A 25,415-nucleotide genomic window follows, 5' to 3' on the forward strand; every position below is an offset into this window, starting at 1 on the left:
GATGCGGATGTCAACAAAGAGTCTCAAGAACATGCGTGGCTCAACGGAGTTTTGTACTCGAATGGTAAACTGTGCTATACGACAGTTCGGTATCCCGACTGTTAGTGTGCCTATGGGAGTTATGGCTGATATTGGAATGCCTGTCAACCTCACTTTTGCTTCCAAGGCGTACGATGACAACAATTTGTTTCGGTATGCTTATGCTTTTGAGAAGCACAGTCAGTTGCGTCAACCGCCGTCGCGTACGCCGGAGCTAGAGACAGACACCATCTCACGGCAGCCAATCGTAGCACAGATTGGTCTGAAAGCACCTCAATTGGAGATTGATACATCAGTTTCAATCGTCAAGGGAGAGAAAGTGATTGAGATAACAGGTAGGATTGATGAGCAGGAAGTGTCTGAGCTGCACGTCTATGTGGATGGTGAAGAGATGAAGGATGTCAAGATTGACGATGGAAAATGGCAGGTAAAGTCCAAGTTGAACGAAGTAACTAGTGACAGGCCAGAAGAGATCAGTGTGCCGAGTTTCGAGTCTGGAATGGTTATTGTTGTAGCTACGGGCAAGAATGGAAGGTCAACTGCCAAGATGGCATTCGTTTAGCATTACTTTCTTAGTTAATATCTACCATCTTTATCTCTTGAACAAGAAACACCTTTGTAATTGAAGGGTAGGCTCATATAGAACACGATGATATTTTACTGCCCTGAACCCGGAGTCTACTTTACAGTATCCGTTGGTCCAATGGGCTTTATGAGACTATGTCTGACGGTGAAAGTTCTTCGAAGCTATCTTGATAGAAACCTTTATTGATAAATGAGATGAGTATACTGGCATATTTCCAGAACAGTAATATCCTGAAGTAGCGAAGCTGTGACTGCTCTTTATAAACCATCACATACCAAACTTGCATCAGATCATTTTAGTACCTCTTTGGATATATGCCGCGCTCAGTAACATGTCATATTAAAATATCCTTGAACCCTCCATTATACCCCTCAAACTATTCAGCTGCCTCGTATCGTTGTCTTCGGTTATGTACGACAGCGGAGTTCAGCGCGTGTTGTTTTTGTGGTTTCCGAACCAACATAATCCTTGTCCCCAACCAATTGACACAGACCCTTCAAGACATTTCAACTGAGACCTCGGAAGCGACGGCCAAGTGCGGCTGAGATATCTCTCCACTATCCAGCCTTGGCATTCTTCCATTGGGGGCCATTTATGAGCCGAGCTGAGTATTGGTCCATGTTCGAAGGTATTCTATACTAGCAACTAGGCTGCGATTTACATGTTGCTTTTCTAACTCTGGACCTTTTGCTTTCGGGCCGCTACATTGCAGGAAGTGGAACGATCACGCATATCTTTGTCTTTATTAGTTGAGTTACCACCAAGCACATGGTTTGCTTGTACTACAGTAGTGCAGTAATGTCAGTGGACACTGCATATTACAAGTGGAACAGCATGAAACCAATAAATTACCACTATGTCTCTTCCCTATAAGTAGGTAGGTCATTCTCGTTGTTTTCCGGCCCCTTTATTCTTATCCAATATCTTACAATTCTTACAAAGTTCTCTTCCCCAATAACGCCGACATGCTCGTCAACGTCTTCACTACCGCTACCATCGCAGCCTGTACTCTTCTGGCTACTCCAACCCTCGCCAATCCCATCGATACCCTACCCGCTGGTCTCGAATCCCACCTTCAGACCCGAGCCAACGATGTTACGGTTAAGTTCTGGGACAGCACTACATGCAGAACTTCGCGATCCAGGAAGAGTTTCAACAGTGGACATTGCATCAAGGCTCTGGCTGGAAAGGACCATGCTGTGAGCATGCAAGAAAGAAAGAGCACAAAGTGTCACAGTAAGTCATAGCTACCTCCTTAGAACCTAACATGAGAACACCGGCTAACAATCCTTCTCTATTAGTGATCAGATATCGGGAGAAGAACTGCGTAGGATATTCTGAGAAAGTTTTCAACCTCAATGACTGCTTTAACATTGGAGACGAGTGGGACTCTCTCAAGTTCCAGTGCTAGGCTCAACCGGGTCCAGTCAGTTCCTTTAGTTAGCCTGTTATAGATTTTCTAACATGGAAGATCTGATATTATTGTCCTCGAATAAATGTCTTGTTGATTGGGAAGAGGAGTGTAGCATCGGTTGTGAGGCTGCATCTACGTATGTTCCTACGTAAGTACGTCAGTCCGGTCAATCAATGTTACACTTTGCAGCCACTTAAATCAGCGTAGTATTAAACTCCATCAGGTGTTTCTGACTATATACTAAAACTACCTCTCGGTCAACTTGCCCAATTCTCGATCCTCATTGCCCAATCTCTATCCAAACACTCCTTGCACTATCCTGATATATGACTACCAACCTCCTACCCATCACCACCGATATGTTCTTCAGCACCGTCACTCCCACTACCCTTATAAACAGTAACCTTCTGCCAGTTCCTAGCCGGTCTTGCTTACAGCAGGCATCTGGCGAACCCATATCGCAGGGTTAGCAGTAGCTACATCAGCAAGCCATTGGGCCAACAGACTCCTGTTGATGCCTGAAGTATATCCAGGAGCTCCAACAGGTCCCGCAAATGGCTTTCCCTTTTCACGATCAGCCAACCACGCAGCCTGGTCGGCTGTGCCACCCAACCATCCCAGTCGAAAGACAGTCCAGTCGATAGATGTATCATTCAGAGTTTCGAAATACTCTTGAATGGCCAGCATATTTTGGTATGCGGAGTTGACCATGACCTTGATAAGGTTACTCATAAGAGCACGTGTTACGGAGCTGTTGTCGCTGGGTTGATAGATGGCTGTCGTGCCAAGGGCCAAGATTCGAGAAACATGGTGCTCTTTCATCAGTGGCACGATGGTACGATAGTAATCGGCGAATTCGGTGTTTGAGGCCGGTTTGGCACTGCTGGGCCCTAGGAGGGAGATCACGGCTCGTGACCTGGAGACGGCTAGAGATATGGCGTCTTTTTGAGACATGTCTCCTTTGACAACCTTTTCAACGCTGATAAGCCAATGTCTACATCTCACGTGTTTGCTGAGTGACTTACTTCAAGAAGAGGATTGCTGGAAAGATCCTCGGGAATTTTGGAAGGAGTTCGACAGTAGGCGAGAACTGGGAGTTTGCGATGGAGCAACTCGCGGAGAAGAACGATGCCTGCAGGCCCAGTGGCACCGAAAACTAGAATCTTGTCGCCAGCCATGATGTGATTGTTGATTGATGAGAATGTTGATAGAATATAATTGCAGTTTATAGCAAGATATTAATATTCGTTTAGATACCCGACAACCAACTCCGGCAGTCACTTACACGGCGCTGCGGAGTGCGGAGTTTGGTCAGCCATCCCACACTATGCTTAGGCTGATTATTCATAAGGCTGATTGTTTGTCACCTTGACAAATACTCCATCCCCTGCCAAAGTTAGATAACCCTGAGCGTCAATGCGTGGACGAGTCCACAATAGATACCTGTCAAGCATTATCTAGCGACTTGGATTGGTCACTGGTGAATATTGACTTTGTGTCTTTCCCCTTCTTAGTTAGCATGAGTTGCGGTAGTTACATTACGCGTTCCACTTTAGGAACAAGCCATATCAACTCGCTACTGGGATTGTAATCTCTCATCTCACCCAGAGCGATGGATATTACTGAATCTAGGGTAGGTCCTACATTGTAATAACCCTGACAATCACTGCCAAGGCAAGAAGAAAGTTGATTGCCTTGATTTTTATTTTTCATGACTGTTCACCTGGCCTTTTCCATGCACAACTTATGCAGACCATTACAATTTGAGACACAGTATGGGTCACATCCTGGTTATGGTCGGAGCAAGTTCTGTAACAATAATTGATCTTGCAGCACACGCAGGCCTTTGCTCACAGGTGACAGGCTGATTGATATTGAGCAGTTGATGTTCAGGCCTCTTGTTAATGTCTTGGATTATGTGGGCTCATAACCTGACATCCACTAAGATCGAAACACATGTTGATTGGTGCCTAATTGATAAATAATATCCACGGCTGCCTATTCAGAGTACCAGGCTACTAGGACCTCTTAAGAAGTAAAACATGTCTCCATTTCTCACCCCCGTTTCGAACAACTGTTGTATCAAAGACCAAGAATCGGAATCTACACTTGTTGAGTACCACTTTACTTTTCTACAATACAATGTCCACAGGCACGGAGATGTACTCTCGCGAATGCGAAGTTTGTCGTTGCGATACCATCACCACCGACCGATCTGTCATTAACCCAGTTCATCGCAAAGGGAACGACCTCGAAGGAGAATTGAGGCCCGCTCTACAACAGTCTGCCGAATCTGGATGCAGAACGTGTTTGAGCTTCTGGCAGCCGATTTCTAAGTACTACCATCAACAATTGACTCCCTATACGGCTGTTAAAATAGACACACACTCCAAAAGAGTTTTCGTGGAACGAGACACGAGAAACGAACCTGATTGCACTTATGAATATGCTGTGACCACATCAAGAAGCCCCACCGCCATCCAAACTATAAACCTGAAAGGAGGATCTATCGACTTTTGGGAACTTATTGTTTCCGAACACAAAAGCTCATCCACCATTCAAAAAGTAACAACTCAGCCCTTGACGGAGGAAAATGATGAAGTGCTGCCGGACCGCTTATCCTCTTGTAGGGAAGCCGATTGCCCATGGTGTGAACATTACGGTCGCGGGCATCGTCATACGAGCGGCCACACTGGAAGCCCGCAGGCTCTGGAAACTATCCGGTCATGGCTGTCTGGGTGCATAGAAAACCACCCAAAATGTGGTGGAGATCAGCAGTCTTTGCTTCCAACAAGGATCGTGGAGATCTTGGATCATGATTCTGCCAAGTCTCGACTACTTATCCCAGATGAAAGCAGAATAGACAGATATGCATGCCTTAGCCATCGATGGTGTGCAGACACTGAAGGAGTTTCTTTGAAGAGGCAAGATTTGGAGGCGTTTCAGCAGAGCATTCCACAGGAACGTCTCTATCCATTATTGCGAGATGCGATAATTGCAGCGGGCAGGCTAGGGTTGAAGTACATATGGATCGATTGCATGGTAAGTCGGAAGAGTAGCGACTGCAATAACCTACTAATCATGACTTAGTAAGCTACAACGCTGTCCACGATTTGTGTCATTAATGAGCAGAAGTTAACCCACACTTAGGTGTATTGTCCAAGATGACCCGGAAGACTGGAACCGAGAGGCCATGAAAATGGCATCAGTTTACGAAAATGCGCACATTACCCTTGCTGGAGAATCTTTTAAAGATGGCCAAGGCCTATTCCACGAAAGTACTACTTATACATCTCTGGAAGTTGCCGGTCTTCACGACACGACCGATCCTCCTATAATAGAGATGCGGCGCAACCTCTCCAGTCGGCTTCATTGCCCCTTGTTCAAACGTGGGTGGGTGTTTCAAGAAAGTCAGTTGTCCAAACGGTTCGTCTACTTTGCCCCTAATGAAGTTATATGGGATTGCTTTTCTGCTTCTCAATGCGAATGCGGCGATCACGGGTGTGAACTCAAGAAACCTCTAAAGTTTATATCTCCCATGGAAAAAACCAATGAATCCAACGGCCGGACTGTACCATGGTGCGGTCATGAAGGAATCGTTGAAAGATTCACAGCCAAGAATCTTACAAAGTTGGAGGATCGACTCCCTGCGCTGGCTGGTCTAGCAAGTCGTTACCGGCTTCACAACGGTAATCTGACATATGCTGCTGGTCTCTGGCTGGAGAATATAGCAAATTTCGATCTTTTCTGGACGGCTACTTGTACTGAACCTGCTCCAAGACCTGAGCGACTCTTTTCACCGACTTGGTCATGGGCTTCGGTTAGTACACCGGTTCATTTCAGAATGTCTACCAGCTTCGAGGATAGTGGCATCACTATCCATGGATGCGAAATCGTTCCAGTTGAAGGGGGTAATGAGTATGGGCGACTTCAGAAAGCTCACCTGCGAGTATCAGGCTGTTTGGCTCGCGGCAAGCTTATAGATTACGAAAAGCGTCGTTTGGCGTTTACGAATTCCGTGGGTATAGCCAATATGGATCACATCAACAAGATCATACCATTTGCAGCTGACTATGACTTGCGTGCCGAGTCAGCGCATCAGGTTTCTATCCCCTCTGAAGTTTTCTTTCTAATGGGATATGTCACGGATCTCAGTTGTCTACCTGGCGTCAATCGTGATCTTGTCCATCCGGGAGGCATAGTATTACGCTGTGTTGACTCAGAGGCAGGTCACTTTGAGAAGATTGGATTGTTTGATGCATTTACGCTGTCTTGTGACGAAGACAAAGACCTTGTGTTTAGACTTGGGCGAATATATAATGAAATTTTCAGAGGGGCACCAGACCGGGAGATTACCATCATTTGAGGATAGTTAGCGTTTAAGGTTGTGGTTACAAATTGAGATGATATGTTTCAATCTCTGTACTTGGCTACCTACCAAACCAAATTGGTTACGAGGGTGTCTTATTTACTACTATCGACAGGGGTCATGATATAGCCAGGATGAAGCTTTGGAAACTGGGTGTTTAATTGGTTCGTGCACAGCCCGGCCTTCAGCCTTCGCTAAGCAAGTCCGTCGGACACGGTATACTGAATGTCTACAAAGTGCCATGACTATATATATTTCACAGTTTGTAATTATCTTCCAATATCTAATCCATCGTCTTTACTGTTAGCAACACTGATAAACCACAACATATTCTTCTACTGCCCACCTAAGATATCTACCATCATGGCGTTGATGCGCTGTATGAACACTACCACCTTTGAGCTCCACACCAGCACCCAGATCGACTTTAGACAACAAGGCTATGGTATCTTGTCGCACCGATGGGGCTCCAACGAGATTTTATTTTCACAAGTCAGTCAATTTGCTCATGAATTGAGACAAACCAGAAACCGTCACGCCCTACCGCAACTCGACAAAATCCTGGGCGCTTGCATCACTGCTCGCCAGCAAGGTCTCCAGTGGATGTGGATCGACAACTGCTGTATCAACAAATCAGATAACAGCGAATTATCCGAGTCCATCAATTCCATGTTTAAATGGTATAGCGAGGCAGTGGTCTGCTTAACATATCTGTCCGATGTCCGCTACGCCGGTGGCTCGCCTGTGTTCCAAAGCTATGAGACTGGTGAGACATCAAAGTGGTTCTCTCGCGGATGGACGTTGCAGGAACTTCTCGCACCTAGTAACTTGCTTTTCTACGATACAAATTGGAAATACCTTGGATCCAAAATAGATCTAGCACAGTCAATCGAGGACGCCACCGGTATTGCAGCACGATATCTCACCAAGGAGGCCGATTTCCGCACCGCCTGCATCGCAGCAAAGATGAGCTGGGCAGCACGTCGTGAGACAACAAAAGAAGAGGACATGGCATATTGTCTATTTGGAATCTTCAACCTTCATTTACCTGTCCAGTACGGTGAAGGCAAAGCGGCTTTTATCAGACTTCAAGACGCTCTGATAGCCAAGAACGATGAATCACTTTTTGCCTGGAAGATGCCTCTTGGAGGACCAGGGTCTAGTCTCGAAATTATACCAGACAATACGGTAGACCTCGGTCCGGATGAGTGGGGTCTCTTAGCTCCCTCTCCCAAGTGGTATGAGCACTGCGGAAAGATGACGACACAGCACAAGAAGTCTGTCATGAGACAACGAGGAGGTTTTACCAGAACACCACAGGGCATCAGTGGGCCAATTGGTAAACGGAATCATTTTGTAACTGCATTCCTGACTGGGTTTACTATCGTCGGAGCTATTCCTTTCCAGATATGGCTGGCTGTTCGACAGAGGACAACACTCAAGTACACGCTCAACTGCTGGGAGCCAAATGAAGTCGGCGAGTTGAGGGCGGTGAGATTGCACTTGAGACCTGTTAGGAGAGATCCTCCAATGTGGATAAGGACTGCCAGTCAAGGCTATGATTTGGTCAAAGATGCACCAGCAACTGATTATTCGGCTGTCGGAACAGTTTGGCAGCCTCAAGTGTACTAAGTATAGCCAAAATGCCCGACATCTAGGCTTGGAGAATTCAGATCCAGGGGTTACTAAAGAGAACATAGTAGGGTTGTGGTGATAGCTATAAATGAGAAGACGGTTTACGGTAAAATGTTATTTTCAGTATTCAGACATCAGTTCAGATTCGTATCTACTTTAATTACTCAAAATGCATTTCTCAGTAGTCACCGTCGTTGTTCTCGCCACTTTGTGCACTGGAAATCAGGCTTGGCTAGCTAAGATTCTTATTCAGACCACAGACACCAAGCTACGATATGAACTAACAAACTAAACACAGTCACCGACTACAACAACGTCGGGAACTGCAAGGCCAACCGCCAAAGCACTTACCGCAGCATCTCTGCTGCTTCCAACAACAACAACAACAACAACAACAACAACAACAACAATAACTAGTGCGTCATCTTCGACGGCAACATGCCTGACACTAGCTGCCGCCAGTATAACGACGGTGGCACCAGCAATGGCGGTTGCCCTGTTTCATTGATTCCCCGCTCCATGATCGTCGAAGGCCTATGCTAATAACCCTAACCAGAGACAGATGCCACATATCAGAATCCAGTCTGACCAATGATGGATAGAAGCGCAGGTCGGATCGAAATGTCACTCAAGAGTTTTTAGGGACATATCATAAGTCAATTTCCTTAAATGTATCTAGTAATAGACATATAGAACCACATTGTCAAAAAGACCTGTGTCTTTCTCATTATTTGCATCTCTCTTCATTCCCGTAGCTTCCGTCATGTATTTCCACGCATCGTCAAGCAATGTCTTAGCTTCATCATCTTCCCCCATCTTTTCCTTAACAAGAGACATGTAGAACAATGATCGTGCCTTCTCCCTAGTTGCCATAAAGGACTGTTTAAAAATGCCGATAGCGTGCTCCAAAGCCTCACAAGCTCCTTCAAAGTCACCCGTCTGGTAAAGGAGTACGCCAATCTTGTGCAGCGAGATAGCCGTGACAAACTGCTCACCGCAAACCTGTTGTCGTATTCGTAGAGCCCTTCTGTGAAATTCAAAACCGCGGTCTCTGTTACGAGCACTTTCCGTGTTGTCCTTGAGCGCAAGACCAAGATAAGAATTGCCGATTCCGTATAGGAACAGCGCACCACGTTGCGTATTCTCAACAATCAGACCGTCTGCAAATTCGTCGCCGTACTCGAACTGCAGCTTGATCGACTCCTCTGGTACACCCATGTGAGTGTAGAGACGTGATAGGTTGTGTGATATATGCACACTCCATTCCTTGTATGTGTTCTTGTCCCTCACACCTTTCATTGCCGATAATCCCTCCTTGAATAGTTCCTCCGCACGGTCATACTGACCCATACCAGTACATGCGCATCCCCAGTCCGATAGAGATATGGCTAAAAGCCAGGTATGTTCTCCTTCGGTCTGGGAAGCCTCATCTTGCTCTCTTTCGTAGTTGGCTCGATAGATTTTGACAACTTTGGAAAACCAGTCCGCCGACTCTTCCAGCCTATCAGCCTCTAGACAAACGCATCCATAGGCTGTCATGAGTTTCGGGAACCATGGGTCTGTGTCCCCGTTCCGGGCACAAATTGATCTTGCAGTCTCCAGCAAAGGGAACGCAAACTCAGAAAGCCGTCGCTCGAATAGATACCAGGAGGCATGAAAGAATAGTTGAACAAAGCCACTGGGAGGATCAAGGTATGAAGCATCTCTGCATCTGGCCTCCAGAGCGAGTACATGAGGGAGGTACAGGGAGCACAAAGGCCAAAATGCATTCATTCTGAAAGGATTTTCCTTGTTCATGGGCCAAACTGTCAGTAACATAGTTAGCGCGTCATCTAAGAGATCAGCTTGCTCCTCCTCGGTAAGTTGATGGAATACTGTCTCTTGCACCAATCGATGAACTGTCAGGCTCCGAGCTTTTGTACCTGCTTGCCCTGCTACGGCCCCGTATTCAGCTTTGGTGATAAGACTGCGGGAAATGAGTTCCTGCGCAGCGGTGTGGTAGGTAAAGCCAGGCTGAAGAAATGCAAGATCTTTCACGTTCGACTTTTTGCCAGCATCCCAGAAAAGTGATTCTGGAACGCCATCGGGGTCAAAGTAGGACATAAGGCGCAGAAGCTTCAATGCATTTTTGCCGAGCATCACGATGGACACTCGCCACACAGTCGCGAGAGAATACTCATAGAAAAGATTGGGTGATGTCGTCTCCATATCTGATATACCCTTGTTGGCTTGGTGAGATGAATGATAAAGTTCCTGAAACTCTTCCAAGGTGCAGTCGCAGTCTAGAATGAAGCTAGAAACCTGGACAATCGCCAGTGGCAGATATCCTCGTTGGCATTAGCTATAGTGAAGCAATGCGAATGAGAATGATGCTTACCTAGCTCTTTGATTATTTCCGATATCTTTTCCTTATTGTGGGTGTCTGAACTGTGGATGTTTGATCCACGAGACGTTAAGAGAGTGATGAACAATGTTTCTCCTTCCAACGATGTCAGGGGAGAGATGAGTATTCCAGACTCGGCTACCCTCGTAGCAGCTGGATTTCGACTAGTGATAATGATGGCGCCTCGATTACCCGGCGGCCAGAATGGCTTCAGTACGTTGAGGTCGTCTGCGTTGTCAAACACCAGCAGCCACTCAACGTCTGACTCGCTCAGCCATGTCTTGAGAACCGTAGAAATAGCATCAGCATCCTTTTGCGAGTCCTCGGGCTCAATGTGAAGACGCTTGGCTGCATTGGCATAAGACTCAGCAAGCTTCTGTTTGTTATCGGCCTGCATCCACAGGACAATTGGATAGCGATCAAGATTGTCATAAGTGAACTTGAGTGCAATCTGTGTCTTTCCAACGCCACCGAGACCCGAGATTGCAAATGAAGCGCGCTTTTGACGCGAGACAATCAGATGGGTTTTCAGCTTGTCTAGAGTCTCTTTTCGACCGTGGAATAGAGGGTTGGCCGAGTAGGGAATCACATGGCATGGCGTAGGGGATCTAGATGCTGGCTGTTTCTGGATCCTCAGGTCTTGGAGAATCTCCCTGATCTCTGTATGACGCTTGTTTTGGACAATCATATTGGCAGTTTCGATCTGCTTCTCTACGACATGCTTCTGGTCCTGGATCGCGGCGCCCGCTCTTGACAAGGCAACTGGTGCTGCTTCTATGCCGAGTTTGTGCGTCCAGCGGGATGATTGTTTTGTTTGATCCAAAGCAGCCAAAAGAAACGTAATGACACGAGAATAGAATTCAACGATGACACTTTCGACGTCATCCATCTCGGCGAATACCTCATGGTAAGTTCCAAAATGTGGCACAGAAGAAGAAATACACTGGACCGTTTGATCAAAGATTCTGAGTGTCTCCGAATTGACGTTTTTCCGCTTCCTCGAGTTAGCCACAGCTCTTCCAACAATAGATGTACGTACCTCGTTGAGAAAATGGACGCTGATCCAAATTGTTGTAGATACTTCTGGGAGCCATAATGTAAATGTGGAAAGTAGCTGTATCATGTTTTTGATATTGGCGATTGTCTCTGGCGATAGAGCCGCCTTGGTAGTCTGCTGTTTACCTGGTTTGCTAGGCGGCGGTTGCGACAAAGCAGTGATGATTTTTTCAATATCTTGGGGGGTTTGCTTTGCAAATAGAGCACGGTCCTCGGTGCTGAGATTCTCTTTGTACTTTGCTACGGCCTGAAGCCATAACTTTTGATTGTCTTGGTTACCCATCGCGATATGCTGTTGCAGTAGTGTTTAATTTGGTAGGAGAATGTCTGTGTGCGATATCAAGTTTTGTAACTGTGTTACTTTGTAATATATATAACTATTTATTTTGGGGGTTTCACCACCTTGAAGAGCTCTGATTAAACATGCGAGAGCTAAATCAGAGTCAAATATAGTATGGCATGTCTCTATTGTGAACTGATGTTTGTGGTCGATGGTAGTCTCTGAATGCTATGATAGATAAGTTACAGGGCAATGATGAGCGGGGCATAGAAACCTACCTGACAGACAGGACGGTGAGGCTCAACTCTGTTCCTTACACACCCACGTCTGACTAGAATTAGCATTACTTCCAGAAAGGTCAAGCTGAAAGACCTACTGCAGATCCTTTTACCGCTGTAGCCGGGTGCAAGTATTCCTGCAGCCTGCTCAATACGCACTGAACCAGAGCGGGGGCATGACACGTTGCAGTGAACAGTCCAGTAAAGTAGCAAGAATATGACAGGGATGTATAACAACGATCTAGGGGCTTCGTTGCAGCCTTTACTTGACCGGTCGTTACACAATCACAGAGCATATGCGACAGTCCTTCCGTCCAGGCAGTTTTCATCACCAAGTGTGTACAGTCACTGTATTATGATGCTTGTCACAACATAGATTAATGATTTTTTTATCAATGCAGGCTATCTATCCATCACACCATAAACGTGTCTCCCCTCTCACAACTTATCAAAACGCAGCGGCTCGATACCGACCTGCATAGCCCAATTAACAGCTACTACCTCTTGTGACTTGTTCTCGCGGTGGAATACCAAAACAAACTGATCCCACTTGAACCAATCAATAAATTCCCTCAAGATAAGCTCTTCGCGCGAGGCTGGCATAAAGCCCAGCTTGTCCCATGCAAAGTGTGTGAGCTTATGCTGTTGGGACGGTACATCATTAAAAATCAGCTTCAGGGTTCCATCCGTGTCCTTGTTGATAGCGAGCGTCATCTTCAAGCCTGTGTTATGATACCTGCCCACGTAGTCTTCCAATGGAACCTCATGTGGCCCCTCTGATTTCGCGCGCTCTTGATCGCGTTGTTGTGTAAACTCTGCGACCAGACGGTCATATCTTTCGTACTCAGACTTGGCTTTGGCCAATGATGCTTCTGCAAAGTCAACGCGTGGCTGCAGGTCAAACATTGCTTGTGCTAGGGCTTGTGCAGTCCAGTCAGGCCCATCACCGAGCCCATACGAGTTTCCCAAAGCGACGATGGCTGAATTCGTTTCAGGGAACAGATAGAATGATGTCAAGTACCCGGATTGGCCCCCATTGTGATAAAGAACCAAGCGAGGCTGCGACGATCGACCGATGACATGCTCGCGCTGGGGACCATTGAGAGATATCATGCCCAACTCGGTAGAAGGGATTGTAGCACGGGCAAACCCAAGGCCATACGTGTTCTCGCCGATGGATGATGTAGTAATGTTGGCCTTGTGTGACACAATTGTCGATACTTGCTTGAGGGGCGTTTCAGTCTCACTGTGCATGGCTGTGAGGAGAGCCTTGGCCCATTTCATCATGTCTGTGACACACGACCAGACAGCCCCAGCAGGTCCCATAAGAGAATCATCCGAAGCCATGTCGACAGGCTTCTGCTTGTGTAGCGAGTAATCGTCAAGAACAACGTGAGGGGCCGCATAGTTGTCATCTGGTAGCTTGGTGCGATTTGTCGTTGTGCGGCTCAAGTCTAGCGGTTCCAGGATCCTTTCCTTGAGATATTCATACCACGGCTGCCCAGACTGCTGCGTGATGACCGCACCGGCTACGGCAAACATGTAGTTGTTGTAGTGAAACCCACAACGAAGGTCGTGCACCGGGGGAAGATAGCTGACAACATCCAGCAAGTCATCCCTTTTCAGTAGGTACTCGCACTCCACACCAAGCCAGGTGAGGTCCAAGTGCGCGAGCCCGGTATTGTGCGAAAGCGCATCCTGAACTGTTGCCCTTTGGCCAATGACAGGGTCGATGGTATTCTTGAATGGTATGTATGATTGCATCGGTTCGTTCCATTTCAGTTTTCCTTCGTGGACCAGTAATCCACAGCATGAAGCTGTGAAGGCTTTGGAGACGGAGCATAGGAGGTAATTGGTGTCCGGATCGGCGGCTTGCCCTGAGTCGACATCGCGGACACCTCTGCTGCGGGTGTAGATGACCTCTCCTTGGTGAAGAACACCAATGCTGATTGAGGCTGTGCCAGTGTTGTCCTGAATGCGATCGAGGGTTTCAGTCACGGCATGAATCCTAAGGTCTACGTCAGCGTGGCTTCGTCAAGAATTGTTGCAGGAGATTGGGCGACCTTGATTGTACAGCCTCAATTGTCAAGTCGAGGCTCATTTTAATCAGGATGTTGGATGGCTGACGTGGGAAAAGAAGACTAATTGCATAAAACTCAATGGTGCAAAGAAGATGCTACTTTCAAACTCGCAGTTTGCGATACTGGGGATGGATTCAACCCCCGTCCGTAATTCATTCAAGGTGTGCCTCCCAAAACACATGACTGTAGCCAGACAGGTTCTCTTTACGGTAAGGTGTTATGTGCCCGTGCATGCATGTCAGGCATCAAAAGAGGGGAAATATTGAGGGCAGAGGTGTGTGTGGCTGCATCAGAAAGTACCCTGTAGACTTTCGGCTTGCAGCTGATACGACCATTCTGGCCTTGTTCAGTCATGGGACAACCCGTACGGGCAAAAGGCATTGGAATGGAGGAAATAAGTCTTGGTGAAAAGCCCATTGAGAATGATGTAGTAAAAGATATAGGATAGTGTGATATAAAAAGCTGCTGAGGTGCTGTAATTTTGTGCCTGCTGACGACCAAAGTAAATGATTCTTGGCCAAAATGGAGCAGCCGCAGAGTGTACAAGCCGCTATTGCGTATATGAAACCCGACGATGAGCTCTTTCGCAAGGAAAAGCCCTATGTGTCGCTCGTCCCCTTTCTCGCAAAAGGCGCCAACTTTACAAACACCGAAGTCGACGAGCACACAATGGAAATAAAGAATGTCCGCGGCAGAGAGTCAGAATTTGATCTTGACAAAAACGGATTTTCCTACGTTTTATACCAACCTAAAGAACGGCCTGGCCACGATGTTCAGAGCCCTGATCATCCTTACATGAAAGAGATCTCTGAATTCTTAAAGAGCTATTTGGGGGCTCAAGACGTGACACCATATGATGCAAATGTAAGCTATCATAAAGTAACATATATCAAAAGGACTAGTATCTGATACTGGGTAGACAAGGAAAGTCGGCGATCCAGAGTTTCTACAGGCATCGCTGTATGCCCACGTTGGTATGCTTCTGGTGGCCCGCGTTGGATCTGGTCTCTAACGTCTTTACAGATCACTCAATTCCCAACTGTAAATGGAGAGTCCAACAACTAATGGCAGAGAAAGGAAAGCAAATGCCCAAGAGATGGGAATTGATAAAGTAAGACTCACTCGAGTGATTCCACGACGCCATAATGATCTAACGCGGTCCTGTCTCAACAGTATCTGGGTACCCATCAAAGGACCAGTCCGAGGTTCACCACTCGCAGTTTGTGACTACCAGACCGTCTGTCGAGATGACCTCGTCGCAGTAGATTCCGTCTTTCCGCACCGAGTCATGGAAGTTTACCACGTGAAGCACAACCCGTCTCACCAGTGGTACTACATGGAGGACCAGAATGTTGATGACCTTCTTATTCTCAAGTCATGGGACAGCCAGGAGGATAAGGCATGCTGTAGGCGTATCCCACAAACTTACAGGTCTACTTCTGACGTGTCTGATTAGGCTGCATTCATACGGCTATCATCCCCGATCCCCAAGTCAAGACAGTTCGTGAAAGCATTGAGATTAGGTTTATTGTCGAGTATTGAAGGTCGTTGGTTGTCACAGGATCTACATATCACAAACATCGCAATATCGAATAAACAAGATTGATTGAAAAGTAATATAAAGATTGTGCTGTCGAGCTTGCAATTCCATTCCATTGTAGACCTCACCAAACAGGATTCAAAACGATTGTTATGTTATGTAGAGCTGCTTCCATCTCAAGAACCAGTCATATGGCGAAAGTTGTCAACCCCAAACTCGACACTCCACCTGAGCCATGGCTTCTCGAAAGGTTTTTCTTCAGTTGGCTGCCATCCAGTCCATGGACGGTTGTTGCACTCGTTCTCTGCGGCGAGGAATTTCTTCCAAGGCTGTTCGCGACCGTCGGTCAGATCCGGTCCAGCACCCCCCTGGAGATCTTTGGGTACAGAGGCAGTAGTTTCTTTGATGTTGTTTGAAGACATGTTAATGTTGTGAACTATATGTAGGTGGTTAGTAGCAAGGTTGATATGTATGCTCGGCAATTATCGTACCGGTTTTGTGAGTGGCTCTATGTGTTGTCTGTTGTTGGCCTACAGAATCCAACAACAGAGGGAATAACACATGATATTTGTATGGCAATTTTGCATCAGCTTTCGCACGTGAAAAAGGCTCATAAAAATGCCTTATGAAGCAATAGAGTTGTCGTCGCATGAAACTCATAATGGTGTGTCATAAGACCATTGCCATCCTCGCAAGTTGCAGCTTATCCCCCGCTCTGAGAGATCATGAAAGGGTGCACATGCGACGTGCTTTGATTCAACCAAGTACAAAAGGCAAGGGAAAGCCGCAGAACTTCTGTTGAGCACATCAATCACCTACCAATCTTCAGTCATCAGAACCAGTTGTCATGGCACCTCTATCGCCGATCCTTTTGCAAGGAAAAGCACCGATCCCACACTTCATTTACGGCACAGCATGGAAGTGGGAGCATACTGCTGACAATGTATTGGAGGCTCTTGATGCAGGTTTCCGTGCTATCGACACAGCACCGCAGAGTCAGAATTACAATGAGGCTCTGGTGGGCAAAGCACTCAGTACTTGGTTAACATTGCACCCCCAAGAGGATGCAACACAGCAGGGAATCTTCCTCCAATCCAAATTTACTGACGCGAGAGGATTCAAGGATTATCCCAAAGTGTTTCAAGACAATGATTCGCCCCTCGAGCAGGTTGAAAAAAGCCTCAAACAGACACTTGCTTATCTGGGCCGCGGAGATGCAGGTCAGCCGCCACTCGACGCCCTCTTGCTGCACTCCCCGCTCCAGACAATCGAGGAAACGATGGAATATTGGGCGGCCATGGAGGCCCAGGTTCCCAGCCGAGTCACGTATCTTGGCATATGCAATGTTTCCTTGCCTACCTTTAGCCAGCTGTACGAACGCGCAACCATCAAGCCCATGATTGTGCAGAATGACTTCCGCCCCGCTCACGGATTCGATGTGTCGCTACTGGAATACTGTCGGAAGCGAGATATTGTTTATCAAGCTTACGCCGTCTTGAAAGGTAACATGACCTTGTTGGAGTCGCCGCTGGTTCGTTGGCTAGCACACGAAAGAGGTATCGGCGAGCCAGAGGCTCTGTATTGCCTTCTTCTCTCTTGCTGGGATGGCACACTGTGCATCTTGAATGGCACCAGAAACAAAGTAGTGATGGAGAAGGATCTTGCTCTTATTGAGAGAATTGGGAAACTAGACAATTACATCATCGATGGATTTTGGGAGGCCATGTCTTCATCTGAGTCAATTGACTGGCCTTCTGATAAGTCGGCTTGAGAGCAGAGGATCCAAAGTTGCTAGACAAAACTCCAAGACACTTCCACAATATCCTACTCACATCGTGTCTCTCCCAATCCGACTGAGACATACCGTTCCAAGGCCTGATAGTGCTGTTACCAGTGGGATAATCTGTCCCGCAGATGCTACAGAGTTCACGTCGCTAATCGAGTTCCATCTAAGAAAAAGCTCAATGATAACGACAAATATTCCGAGACAGATCAACTGAACCATCAACATTATCCAGTTGTTCCTCCATCGTGGAACTGGGATTGCGGGAGATGCACTTTCGACAAGAAGCCATCGTTTGAGCTCGCGGCGATTAACCCAAACACTAAGCATCATGTATGCTAGGCGAAAGACATGCACAGCCATCACAAATACAGACAATACTTGACTCATTCTGAGAAACCAGTCGAACATAGATGTAGAGGAAAAGAAGAAGACGCGCCAGTTACAAGATGCCAGTAACTATTTGTTATCTGTTAGAAACAATTTCATATACTTCGGGATTCACGACATTTTCTAGTTCAGGAACCTACCAATACATGACGACCACGGTACCAGAACCATACGCTGAGCACACTGTAAGCGAGCAGCAGGAGAGCTCGAAGAAACTCAGCAAACTTGGTAGACCCAAATCCCAACGTCTTCGTCTCTATCAGCGTCTCTATCATGATGGCAAATCCTCCCCCGGCGCCAAAAAAGGTCATGAGAAACACCTCGCCAGTATGAGCGGTGTTGGTAGTGATCTTGTGTATCGTGGCGACGAGCAAGGAAAGCTGCAGGATGCAGTTTACCACAAGCGAGTCTATCTAAATGCTGTGTAAGTACAGAGTACCAACAATGACTGCGGGGTTGCTTCAATACGACTCACTGTTTTGTCTGGCCATTTGTGATAGGCAACGACAGTGGTGAACCATGATATGTACGATGCTATCCGAACCCCCAAACCGTAAAGATCTGCATCACCTTGTGGTTTGCAATCTGCTTGCATGAGAGCACCAGTTCTGACGTTGAGCGATGTGGTAGAAAGTCAACCTGATCGTTTTGACATGTCTCTATAGGTATTTTATCTGCATCAAGATAGATATCTACTTATTATAGAGACAATCTCGTCTTTCTATGTTCTCATTTCAGCTACAAGTCAACGGAGCTACGCAGAAGCCAAGAAAGGTGGCTTGAGACAGCGTGGCAATGGAGTTTCAAATTAGGCGCCGTCTCTTTTACTCATGCAAAGTTCTCGGTCTTCCGAGCCAAGCACATACTCCATTTTGTAGGTTGGCAACCCTTGCCGTGCTCAGAAAGATGAGTGGCTTTTAGGTAATTTCGTATCATGTCGAATGAAACGAGCGGACGACTGGAAACAAAACTGAGGGTTAGTGGTGCAGGACAACTATCCTTGAAATGCGGCTGAACTTGATGATTTTTAGCGCTATGGGAGGCCTCAAATTTTAATGTCTAGGCTAAGTAGATACATGCAGCCACCGCCTGTAAGCTGGTTACACTCTCTGCCAAGAAGCTTTCAACGAGAGCCATCCTCGAGAGAAAACAATGCAGGTGACTCAAGCTCGACGTCATATTTCCATCGCAGGCCATCACACGCACATCCTTCCCCGCACTGAAACTCGATCAGATACGACACCCAAGGACGTGTCTGGAAGCGTCCTTGCTTCGCTGTCTCGTTATGCGACACGTTCCAGACGAATGAGTTGTGGTGGTAGTGTCGTAGCTTGTATGATTCGTCTTTCATACCCTGCAGGGTCATGCGTAGATCCCCATCATTGTCAACGCTGACGTCGATGTGAAAGTTGTGAAGCTGATTCCAATATCTACCCATGTAGGCTTTGAGTTCCAGTGGCTTTGTATCTTTCTCTTGTCTCTTTTCCAGCTCATCGTTGATCTTGTTCGCCAACTCTGTGCCTGTTTTGGCAGCCTTGGTGGCCAGTTCCTTGAAATCTATGTTATTGCGTCCGGGTCCTGATAGTTCGTGGATGATCAGCTGAGGAATCCAGTCGCAAGCATCACAGAGCCCAGTCGAATTTTGCAAAGCGATAATGGCTGTCTCAGTCTCGGGTAAAAGGTAAACACAAGACGTGAATCCCTGCATGCTTCCTCCATGATAGATTGTGAGACGGTTTGGGCCCCCTTGACCGATTTGAGGCATGGCAGGAAGCAGATGCTTATTGTAGTTAAATGCCCCAAGAACGGCGGGTAGCTCAGCCCGACCCCATCCAAGGCCATATGATTGCTCACGAAGAGATACAAGAGTAAGTTGACTGTGAGGACGAAGGATGTGCTTGAGCTGCTTGAACGGAGATCCTGAAGTCGACGCCGTGTTGTTGGCAAGCTGGTCGTTGGCAGCATGCATAAAGTTGCTGTAGAACTTGACGAGGTCATCGGTACAGCTTCGGACGGATCCAGCTGCTGCCATTAGAGTTTCGTCGGAGATGGTCGGAATGGGCACCTCAAATGGGGATCCATCTTGAAGAGGGAAATACGCCTTGGCTGCATTGGCGTTGTTTGGGAGGTCGTAGGCCGATGTTCGCGTCATTCCCAGTGGATCGAAGAGTTTCTCCTTGAAACAGGCTCCTAGGCTCTTCCCCTGAATCTTTTCAATGGCTCTGCCGACCATGTCATACGCGTAGTTACTGTAGAGGTAGTCGGTTCTGAAGTCGCGGACAAGAGGCTGAGATGTCCAAGTCTGTATACCTGTCGACTTTTCGAGAAGAATGTTTCCCGCCCGCTGCAACCATAAACCATCACCTCTGGCGACACCGGTGCGGTGCGACAAAAGGTCGGCGATGGTGATCTGAGAGCCGCGGCCATTGAATGCTCCTTCAAGCTCGGGGAGAATGGTAGCGATGCGGGTAGACCACTCAAGTTTGCCCTCCTCGACAAGTATTCCTGCAGTAGCCGTTGTCATGGCCTTGGTCAAAGAACCGATGAAATACGTCGTAGAGCCATCAGGGACTTTCTGAACATCGACATCGCGGAAGCCAAAATGTTTTGTGTAAACTTGTTTCCCGTGGGCTATGACAGACAGTGATAAGCCGGGCGCGCCGCCAATCTTGCAGATGCTAGAGAAATTCGACTCTAGTCCTACGAGTATATCGACTATGGTACTTTTGTCTTGCATGTTGAGAGGTAGTTGTAGAGAACAATCGTGTCTAGAAAATAGATTGACTATGGTGGGTGGTTATCAGAGCAGAAGAATAACTACCAGATACAAAGGTAACCCTGAAGTCATCTGACGTCAGCCACTTCGAGGTAAGTCTGCTATGCAGCGGCACGTATCACAGGGCATGTAAATATGGCGTGTTTCTCCCAACAGCGCCCAAACATAGTACAATTCTCCAAAGTTTCACCATCTTCCATCATTTACGGCTTTCCCTCACCGCCAAACCTAGACTCACACCCTCAAAATGTCTGACCCCACATTGTCATTGACATGGATCATACAGGGAATTTCAGATGATGGTTCAAACAACTTATTAATTGTCCCCCAAAGTTACCATGGTCACGGCTATCCTCCTCTTCATCTTTTCTGTGTACTAGACAATGAAAACGACTTCCAGGCTCTATCGCATGCGTGGAAAGCTTGCCATCAGCCTGCGGTGAGACGAGCCCGCGATGATATGCTAGAGATTATTCAAACACGACTTGAAAACTGGAGTAATTCGAGGGCCATTCGATTACTACTCAATAATATCGCAATGGGCTCTACCATTCATATATCGTCTATATCAGACCCAGCACAAGAGGCAACGATATGGCTTTCACCCAACATTTCCTTACAAGAACGTTATCTGACTTTACGCCGTCTGAGTGGTCTATGGGCCTCGTATTCGCTAGAGTATCCGCCGTGTCTTGATATCCAACAGATAAAATCAGTGAGACGGCTGCACGATTCGGTATCGCTTGTCACAATCCCGAATGAGCCTCTCATGGTTTTCAAGAGCGCAGTCTCTATAGTATCTCGGATGTACCATGAGTTGAGAGAGCTTCTCCGGATGCCTCACCATCCCAACGTGATAGGGAAACCGCGATATATCGTCACCAGAAACGGCAAGGAAAGAGAGGAGCCAGTCGTCTGTGGCTTTATACTAGAGTTTCACTCTGGAGGCACGCTTCTCGATAGACTGTCATGTTCCTCAACATATCCTCGCATCACCACCAAAGACAAGCTCAAGTGGATCCGGCAGATACTACAAGCCCTCCGACACATTCATTGCCCTGGTGGCAGTTTCTATCCTGAGTTGAGATTAGAGAACATCATGCTTTCTCACAAGAACGACATCGTCTTGGTAGACCTGGAACAATTTGGAGGGCCCGAGCGCTGGTTGCATCCGCATCTTGGAAGGATAAAGGAAGTATATAATGATAATTGGAAACACAGTCGGGTCAACCCATCCTGCATGCCCTCAAGCATCTTCTACTCCAACCCAGCGGCAGGCTACATGTTACCATTTGCGAACGCATCCGGCCTGGAAAGACAGACGTTTGAAAACTACAGCCTTGCCAAGGTGATGTGGTGCATCTTTGAAGAGCAAACAAACTCGGCGACAAGACTTGATGGTGACTCTACTTCAAACTCTGGTGAACCGCAGATCATGTTTCCTCATTTTGAAAAGACACCAGAGAGGATGAGATATTGGATTTGGGTCTGCACACGCTCGAGTCGTGAATGGGGAGACATGATGTGTAAATGTGAAGATGGTCAGCCGGATATTTGTGAGCACTTGGGTGCAAAGCTCCAGACGAACAACATGGCTTGTATAAGTCTGGAAGAGGCTGAGGAATATTTACATGGTGTATTCGGCGATTTGAATATCTATTAATAGGAAGACAGCTTATCACGAATTTTCAGGTTTACTTTGTCCTTTTGGTCTCGTCTACACCAGATACAACTTGACTGAAAGCGTTTGGATTACCTAAACACAGTTAATCCTTTTCGGGACAGACTGGACAGCTTTCGCATGTAGTGGCATTCCTGACGATAAGGTTTCCATCTTCAATCAAACTTTTCAAGCATTATGACTCCAATGCTTACACGGGAGTAGCAGCATACATCACGTCGCGTACTTACCCTGCATCAGGATAACTTGACAAACACCTTTTGGCCATGTTTGAAGAAAGCCACTACCTATGGGCTGCTCGATTTATATACTTGATGCACTTTCCTAGAGTTAAAATACAGGCTGAGCGTTGTGCTTCATTAACCAGAATTATTTAACATTAACAACCACAGTACGAAAGGTTCGACTAATTCAACTCCCCGTGTCTTATTCTCCGACATATGAATCAAGTTTGTGACGTCAGTTTAACGCGGCTAATTTATTTACATGATGATTGATACAATCCAAAGTCTAACACTAACCTTCTCCTCACTCACCCTGCAGCTTCGAGTCATTGAAAACGTCCATCGATTTACAATTCGCCTCCTACAAATGGAGAAACAGCGATAAAAGCCGGTCTAGGCCATCGATTGGCAGACGTTTGCACTATCTTTATCTAGGCCTAGTGTTGGCGGTTTCTTGCATCCTCTAGCCAGTAACTTGACGATGTGGCTTGCTTCGAGGCCTGCACGATTCAGCTTAGCTTGGGGATATACCGATTCATAAACCTCTTACGTAGTAGCTTGCGATGAAACGTTTGGCGCAATTTATTTTAGTTTATCAGCCACAAAAGTCAATGGAAACGGGGGTTACTTTGCAGTCACTGGAGTGTAGGTTTCAGTGACAGTAAAAAGGCTGACCGACATAATTGTCTTTACCGATGTCGCGTTATGATGTTATGATACGCGAGTTGTAAACTTACCATGGTTCACATCGCCTTTGATACGAAAAAAATGACTTGTTACCTACGGAGAAATCGATCGCGATTGTTTTTCTAGAGATGCAGATCTCCGGAGCCCGATCGCCGGGATTTCATGACTCGACCGGTAGAGTCCGATCTCCTTCGGGTGACTAAATGCTAGCGATACAATTTAGTCTAAGATCACTAGCAGGGAATATTCTACGCAATCTCTTTGAACCCGTTTCACGCCGATATTTAATCAACACGATACTTTAAGATCGTGGACTGAATACGGCACCTCGCGACTCGTACAGTATGTCTTGAAGGGACAGAAAACAACTGTGTGGCGGGTTACTGTCACTGAGATGGACGGGATCTACACTCAACTTGCTTTTGACCCTCCCTTGCCTACTCAGCGCATCACACCCATTCGCATCCCTTGAGTCTAGTCCAATCAGTAGTAACCCGCGACCTATCTACTCCAGGATTAGACTCCAGACTACTGCGGAGGCTCCAATCTTGTCATCAACACTTCTTCTCTTAGTGAACAACCATGGAACAGTCTTGCATTAGTGCATCCTCCTGAAAAAACACTCTAGGAGAGTTTTGCGCGGCATAAAGTATGACTAGTTCCCCGATATCAGGATGTCTGTAGTCCTCCACATATTGTTTTTCCTTTTGTCATATTTCGCGAAAAATGCCCGTCTCCGAACATCGGCCGTCCTTCCTTATTGAGGCTTGGACCCTCTATGCCATTGGCACGTCTATTATCTTTACACGCTTTGCAGTGCGATTCAAGACTGTCGGACTCCGTGGACTACAGGGCGATGACTTCTTTTCACTTCTGGTCCTGCTGTTTTATACAGTGGATGCATTTACAGTACATATGATTTGTATGCATGTCGACAGCTCTCATTGTAATATTTGCTCACGCTTTCTAGATTTCCTGGGCACGAATATCGAAGGTGGCGCCGCAGCGAAAACACACAGTACGTCCATTCGATCACAACAAGAAGTATAGAAAAGGAAGCTCATGGTCATCCAGCATTGACCGACGATGAACTCGACCAGTATATCAGGGGTTCTAAACTACAACTCGCAGCCTGGTACGCCTACACGGCACTGATTTGGTCTCTCAAGGGCACTATGCTGTGCTTCTTTTCTCGCATGACGATCGGTACATGGCACAATGTTTTTGTCAAGACAGTCTCTGTTATTTGCGTTGTCTCATATGCCGCTGTTTTCCTTACAGTATGTATCACAGCCACAACGCAGTGAGCTTTACTGACGCGATTGTAGATCACCTTTGGATGCTTTCCCTATCACAAGAACTGGCAGTAAGTTTGGAGGCCTCTGGATATTAACAAATTTGCTAACAAATTACAGGGTTCTGCCAAGTCCCGGACGTATGTTATACAACTCTCATGTTTGAAAGGGAACTAACGCATTATAGTGGTTTGCACTTTAAAGATGCAAAACTTCTTGGTCACAACTGTACTAAACGTCTTGTAAGTCACTCTCGCAAGGGTTACAATGTTTTTATCTAACTTTCCTAGGACTGACGGTCTCATTCTTTGTATTCCCTTACCTCTTCTCTGGAAGCTCCAGGTTCCACTTCGCAAGTAAGTGTTATAATTAATCTCCCATTTCCAGCTATGCTAACAGGACACAGGAAACTCGTTGTCGGACTTCTTCTCTCCTCGGGCGCCTTCGTCATCGCAGCAGCCATCACTCGAGTCGTCCTCACCCTCTCCGCCAATCCTTCCGCACTCACAATTAACTCATGGGGTGTACGCGAAACCATCGTCGGAATTCTCACAGTCAACATCCCCATCCTACGACCATTATTTTCTAAGGCCTTCTGGACGGGACAGTCTGTATCCAACCTCGGTTCTTCATACCGAACACAAAACCGAACAGCGGGTACTCGTGGCAACGGAACGACAGACTTGGGCCCCTACGAGCTCACGCCAAGTATCAATGAAGGCGCAAAGCCAAGCGATAGAGGCAGCCAAGATTCCATCATACCGAGAAACATCAAGTTGGCGGATATCGTTGTTTCCAAGACATACAATGTCACTCATGGCAATGGCGTTGACAATGGGTCGTGGTATGGTGATCACAACGGTGCGTCCAAGGCTTCTGTGCACGCCGAGTCACCCGTATAAGGGGACATTACGCCTC

The 25,415-nt window shown here is 46.8% G+C and overlaps 14 protein-coding genes across 14 annotated transcripts in view; 8 read left to right on the forward strand and 6 right to left on the reverse strand.

Annotated features, from left to right (window-relative positions):
• The window catches only part of FGSG_12615 (uncharacterized protein), a gene marked incomplete at both ends in the record, with an annotated part of 2,568 nt that extends 1,967 nt beyond the window's left edge, over nucleotides 1–601 (forward strand). The window contains one exon of the mRNA XM_011324950.1: nucleotides 86–601. Coding sequence (XP_011323252.1) covers nucleotides 86–601 — 516 coding nt within the window. The remainder of the gene's footprint in view (nucleotides 1–85) is intronic.
• A 933-nt stretch (nucleotides 602–1,534) lies between these two features.
• On the forward strand, nucleotides 1,535–2,230 carry FGSG_04805 (uncharacterized protein). Its single transcript, XM_011324951.1, has 2 exons — nucleotides 1,535–1,861; nucleotides 1,927–2,230. Exons 1-2 carry the CDS (start codon nucleotides 1,591–1,593, stop codon nucleotides 2,034–2,036), a joined length of 381 nt encoding a protein of 126 aa, XP_011323253.1. The 5' UTR covers nucleotides 1,535–1,590; the 3' UTR covers nucleotides 2,037–2,230.
• On the reverse strand, nucleotides 2,172–3,217 carry FGSG_04806 (uncharacterized protein; the record flags this gene model as incomplete). Its single annotated transcript, XM_011324952.1, has 3 exons — nucleotides 2,172–2,183; nucleotides 2,475–3,008; nucleotides 3,065–3,217. The coding sequence occupies 3 exons, from the start codon at nucleotides 3,215–3,217 to the stop codon at nucleotides 2,172–2,174; spliced, it is 699 nt and encodes a 232-aa protein (XP_011323254.1).
• A 964-nt stretch (nucleotides 3,218–4,181) lies between these two features.
• Nucleotides 4,182–6,405, forward strand: FGSG_12616 (uncharacterized protein; the record flags this gene model as incomplete). Its single annotated transcript, XM_011324953.1, has 2 exons — nucleotides 4,182–5,081; nucleotides 5,230–6,405. 2 exons carry the CDS (start codon nucleotides 4,182–4,184, stop codon nucleotides 6,403–6,405), a joined length of 2,076 nt encoding a protein of 691 aa, XP_011323255.1.
• Nucleotides 6,406–6,771: 366 nt separating this feature from the next.
• FGSG_04807 (uncharacterized protein) lies at nucleotides 6,772–8,040 on the forward strand (the record flags this gene model as incomplete). The annotated part of the gene is made up of 2 exons (XM_011324954.1): nucleotides 6,772–7,174; nucleotides 7,283–8,040. 2 exons carry the CDS (start codon nucleotides 6,772–6,774, stop codon nucleotides 8,038–8,040), a joined length of 1,161 nt encoding a protein of 386 aa, XP_011323256.1.
• Nucleotides 8,041–8,718: 678 nt separating this feature from the next.
• Nucleotides 8,719–9,582, reverse strand: FGSG_12617 (uncharacterized protein; the record flags this gene model as incomplete). The annotated part of the gene is made up of 1 exon (XM_011324955.1): nucleotides 8,719–9,582. The coding sequence occupies one exon, from the start codon at nucleotides 9,580–9,582 to the stop codon at nucleotides 8,719–8,721; it is 864 nt and encodes a 287-aa protein (XP_011323257.1).
• Nucleotides 9,583–10,452: 870 nt separating this feature from the next.
• Nucleotides 10,453–11,114, reverse strand: FGSG_12618 (uncharacterized protein; the record flags this gene model as incomplete). Its single annotated transcript, XM_011324956.1, has 2 exons — nucleotides 10,453–10,522; nucleotides 10,669–11,114. The coding sequence occupies 2 exons, from the start codon at nucleotides 11,112–11,114 to the stop codon at nucleotides 10,453–10,455; spliced, it is 516 nt and encodes a 171-aa protein (XP_011323258.1).
• A 1,364-nt stretch (nucleotides 11,115–12,478) lies between these two features.
• On the reverse strand, nucleotides 12,479–14,456 carry FGSG_04809 (uncharacterized protein; the record flags this gene model as incomplete). The annotated part of the gene is made up of 2 exons (XM_011324957.1): nucleotides 12,479–14,048; nucleotides 14,422–14,456. The coding sequence occupies 2 exons, from the start codon at nucleotides 14,454–14,456 to the stop codon at nucleotides 12,479–12,481; spliced, it is 1,605 nt and encodes a 534-aa protein (XP_011323259.1).
• A 187-nt stretch (nucleotides 14,457–14,643) lies between these two features.
• FGSG_04810 (uncharacterized protein) lies at nucleotides 14,644–15,663 on the forward strand (the record flags this gene model as incomplete). The annotated part of the gene is made up of 5 exons (XM_011324958.1): nucleotides 14,644–14,985; nucleotides 15,041–15,095; nucleotides 15,145–15,232; nucleotides 15,295–15,527; nucleotides 15,578–15,663. 5 exons carry the CDS (start codon nucleotides 14,644–14,646, stop codon nucleotides 15,661–15,663), a joined length of 804 nt encoding a protein of 267 aa, XP_011323260.1.
• Nucleotides 15,664–16,322: 659 nt separating this feature from the next.
• FGSG_04811 (uncharacterized protein) lies at nucleotides 16,323–17,432 on the forward strand (the record flags this gene model as incomplete). The annotated part of the gene is made up of 2 exons (XM_011324959.1): nucleotides 16,323–16,325; nucleotides 16,491–17,432. 2 exons carry the CDS (start codon nucleotides 16,323–16,325, stop codon nucleotides 17,430–17,432), a joined length of 945 nt encoding a protein of 314 aa, XP_011323261.1.
• A 530-nt stretch (nucleotides 17,433–17,962) lies between these two features.
• On the reverse strand, nucleotides 17,963–18,429 carry FGSG_12619 (uncharacterized protein; the record flags this gene model as incomplete). Its single annotated transcript, XM_011324960.1, has 2 exons — nucleotides 17,963–18,247; nucleotides 18,310–18,429. The coding sequence occupies 2 exons, from the start codon at nucleotides 18,427–18,429 to the stop codon at nucleotides 17,963–17,965; spliced, it is 405 nt and encodes a 134-aa protein (XP_011323262.1).
• Nucleotides 18,430–18,957: 528 nt separating this feature from the next.
• FGSG_04813 (uncharacterized protein) lies at nucleotides 18,958–20,571 on the reverse strand (the record flags this gene model as incomplete). The annotated part of the gene is made up of 1 exon (XM_011324961.1): nucleotides 18,958–20,571. The coding sequence occupies one exon, from the start codon at nucleotides 20,569–20,571 to the stop codon at nucleotides 18,958–18,960; it is 1,614 nt and encodes a 537-aa protein (XP_011323263.1).
• Nucleotides 20,572–20,857: 286 nt separating this feature from the next.
• Nucleotides 20,858–22,273, forward strand: FGSG_04814 (uncharacterized protein; the record flags this gene model as incomplete). The annotated part of the gene is made up of 1 exon (XM_011324962.1): nucleotides 20,858–22,273. The coding sequence occupies one exon, from the start codon at nucleotides 20,858–20,860 to the stop codon at nucleotides 22,271–22,273; it is 1,416 nt and encodes a 471-aa protein (XP_011323264.1).
• Nucleotides 22,274–23,928: 1,655 nt separating this feature from the next.
• Nucleotides 23,929–25,399, forward strand: FGSG_04815 (uncharacterized protein; the record flags this gene model as incomplete). Its single annotated transcript, XM_011324963.1, has 8 exons — nucleotides 23,929–24,124; nucleotides 24,173–24,220; nucleotides 24,334–24,482; nucleotides 24,531–24,568; nucleotides 24,618–24,637; nucleotides 24,685–24,739; nucleotides 24,788–24,853; nucleotides 24,904–25,399. 8 exons carry the CDS (start codon nucleotides 23,929–23,931, stop codon nucleotides 25,397–25,399), a joined length of 1,068 nt encoding a protein of 355 aa, XP_011323265.1.
• Nucleotides 25,400–25,415: the final 16 nt, after the last annotated feature.

This window comes from Fusarium graminearum, chromosome 3 (genome assembly GCF_000240135.3).
Source record: "Fusarium graminearum PH-1 chromosome 3, whole genome shotgun sequence".
Lineage (NCBI taxonomy): Eukaryota > Fungi > Ascomycota > Sordariomycetes > Hypocreales > Nectriaceae > Fusarium > Fusarium graminearum.

Coding starts and splice junctions, on each gene's coding strand:
- FGSG_04805 (XM_011324951.1), top strand. CDS start 1,591: ATGCTCGTCAACGTCTTCACTACCGCTACCATCGCAGCCTGTACTCTT. Junction 1,862..1,926: donor AAAGAGCACAAAGTGTCACA/GTAAGTCATAGC, acceptor CTTCTCTATTAG/TGATCAGATATCGGGAGAAG.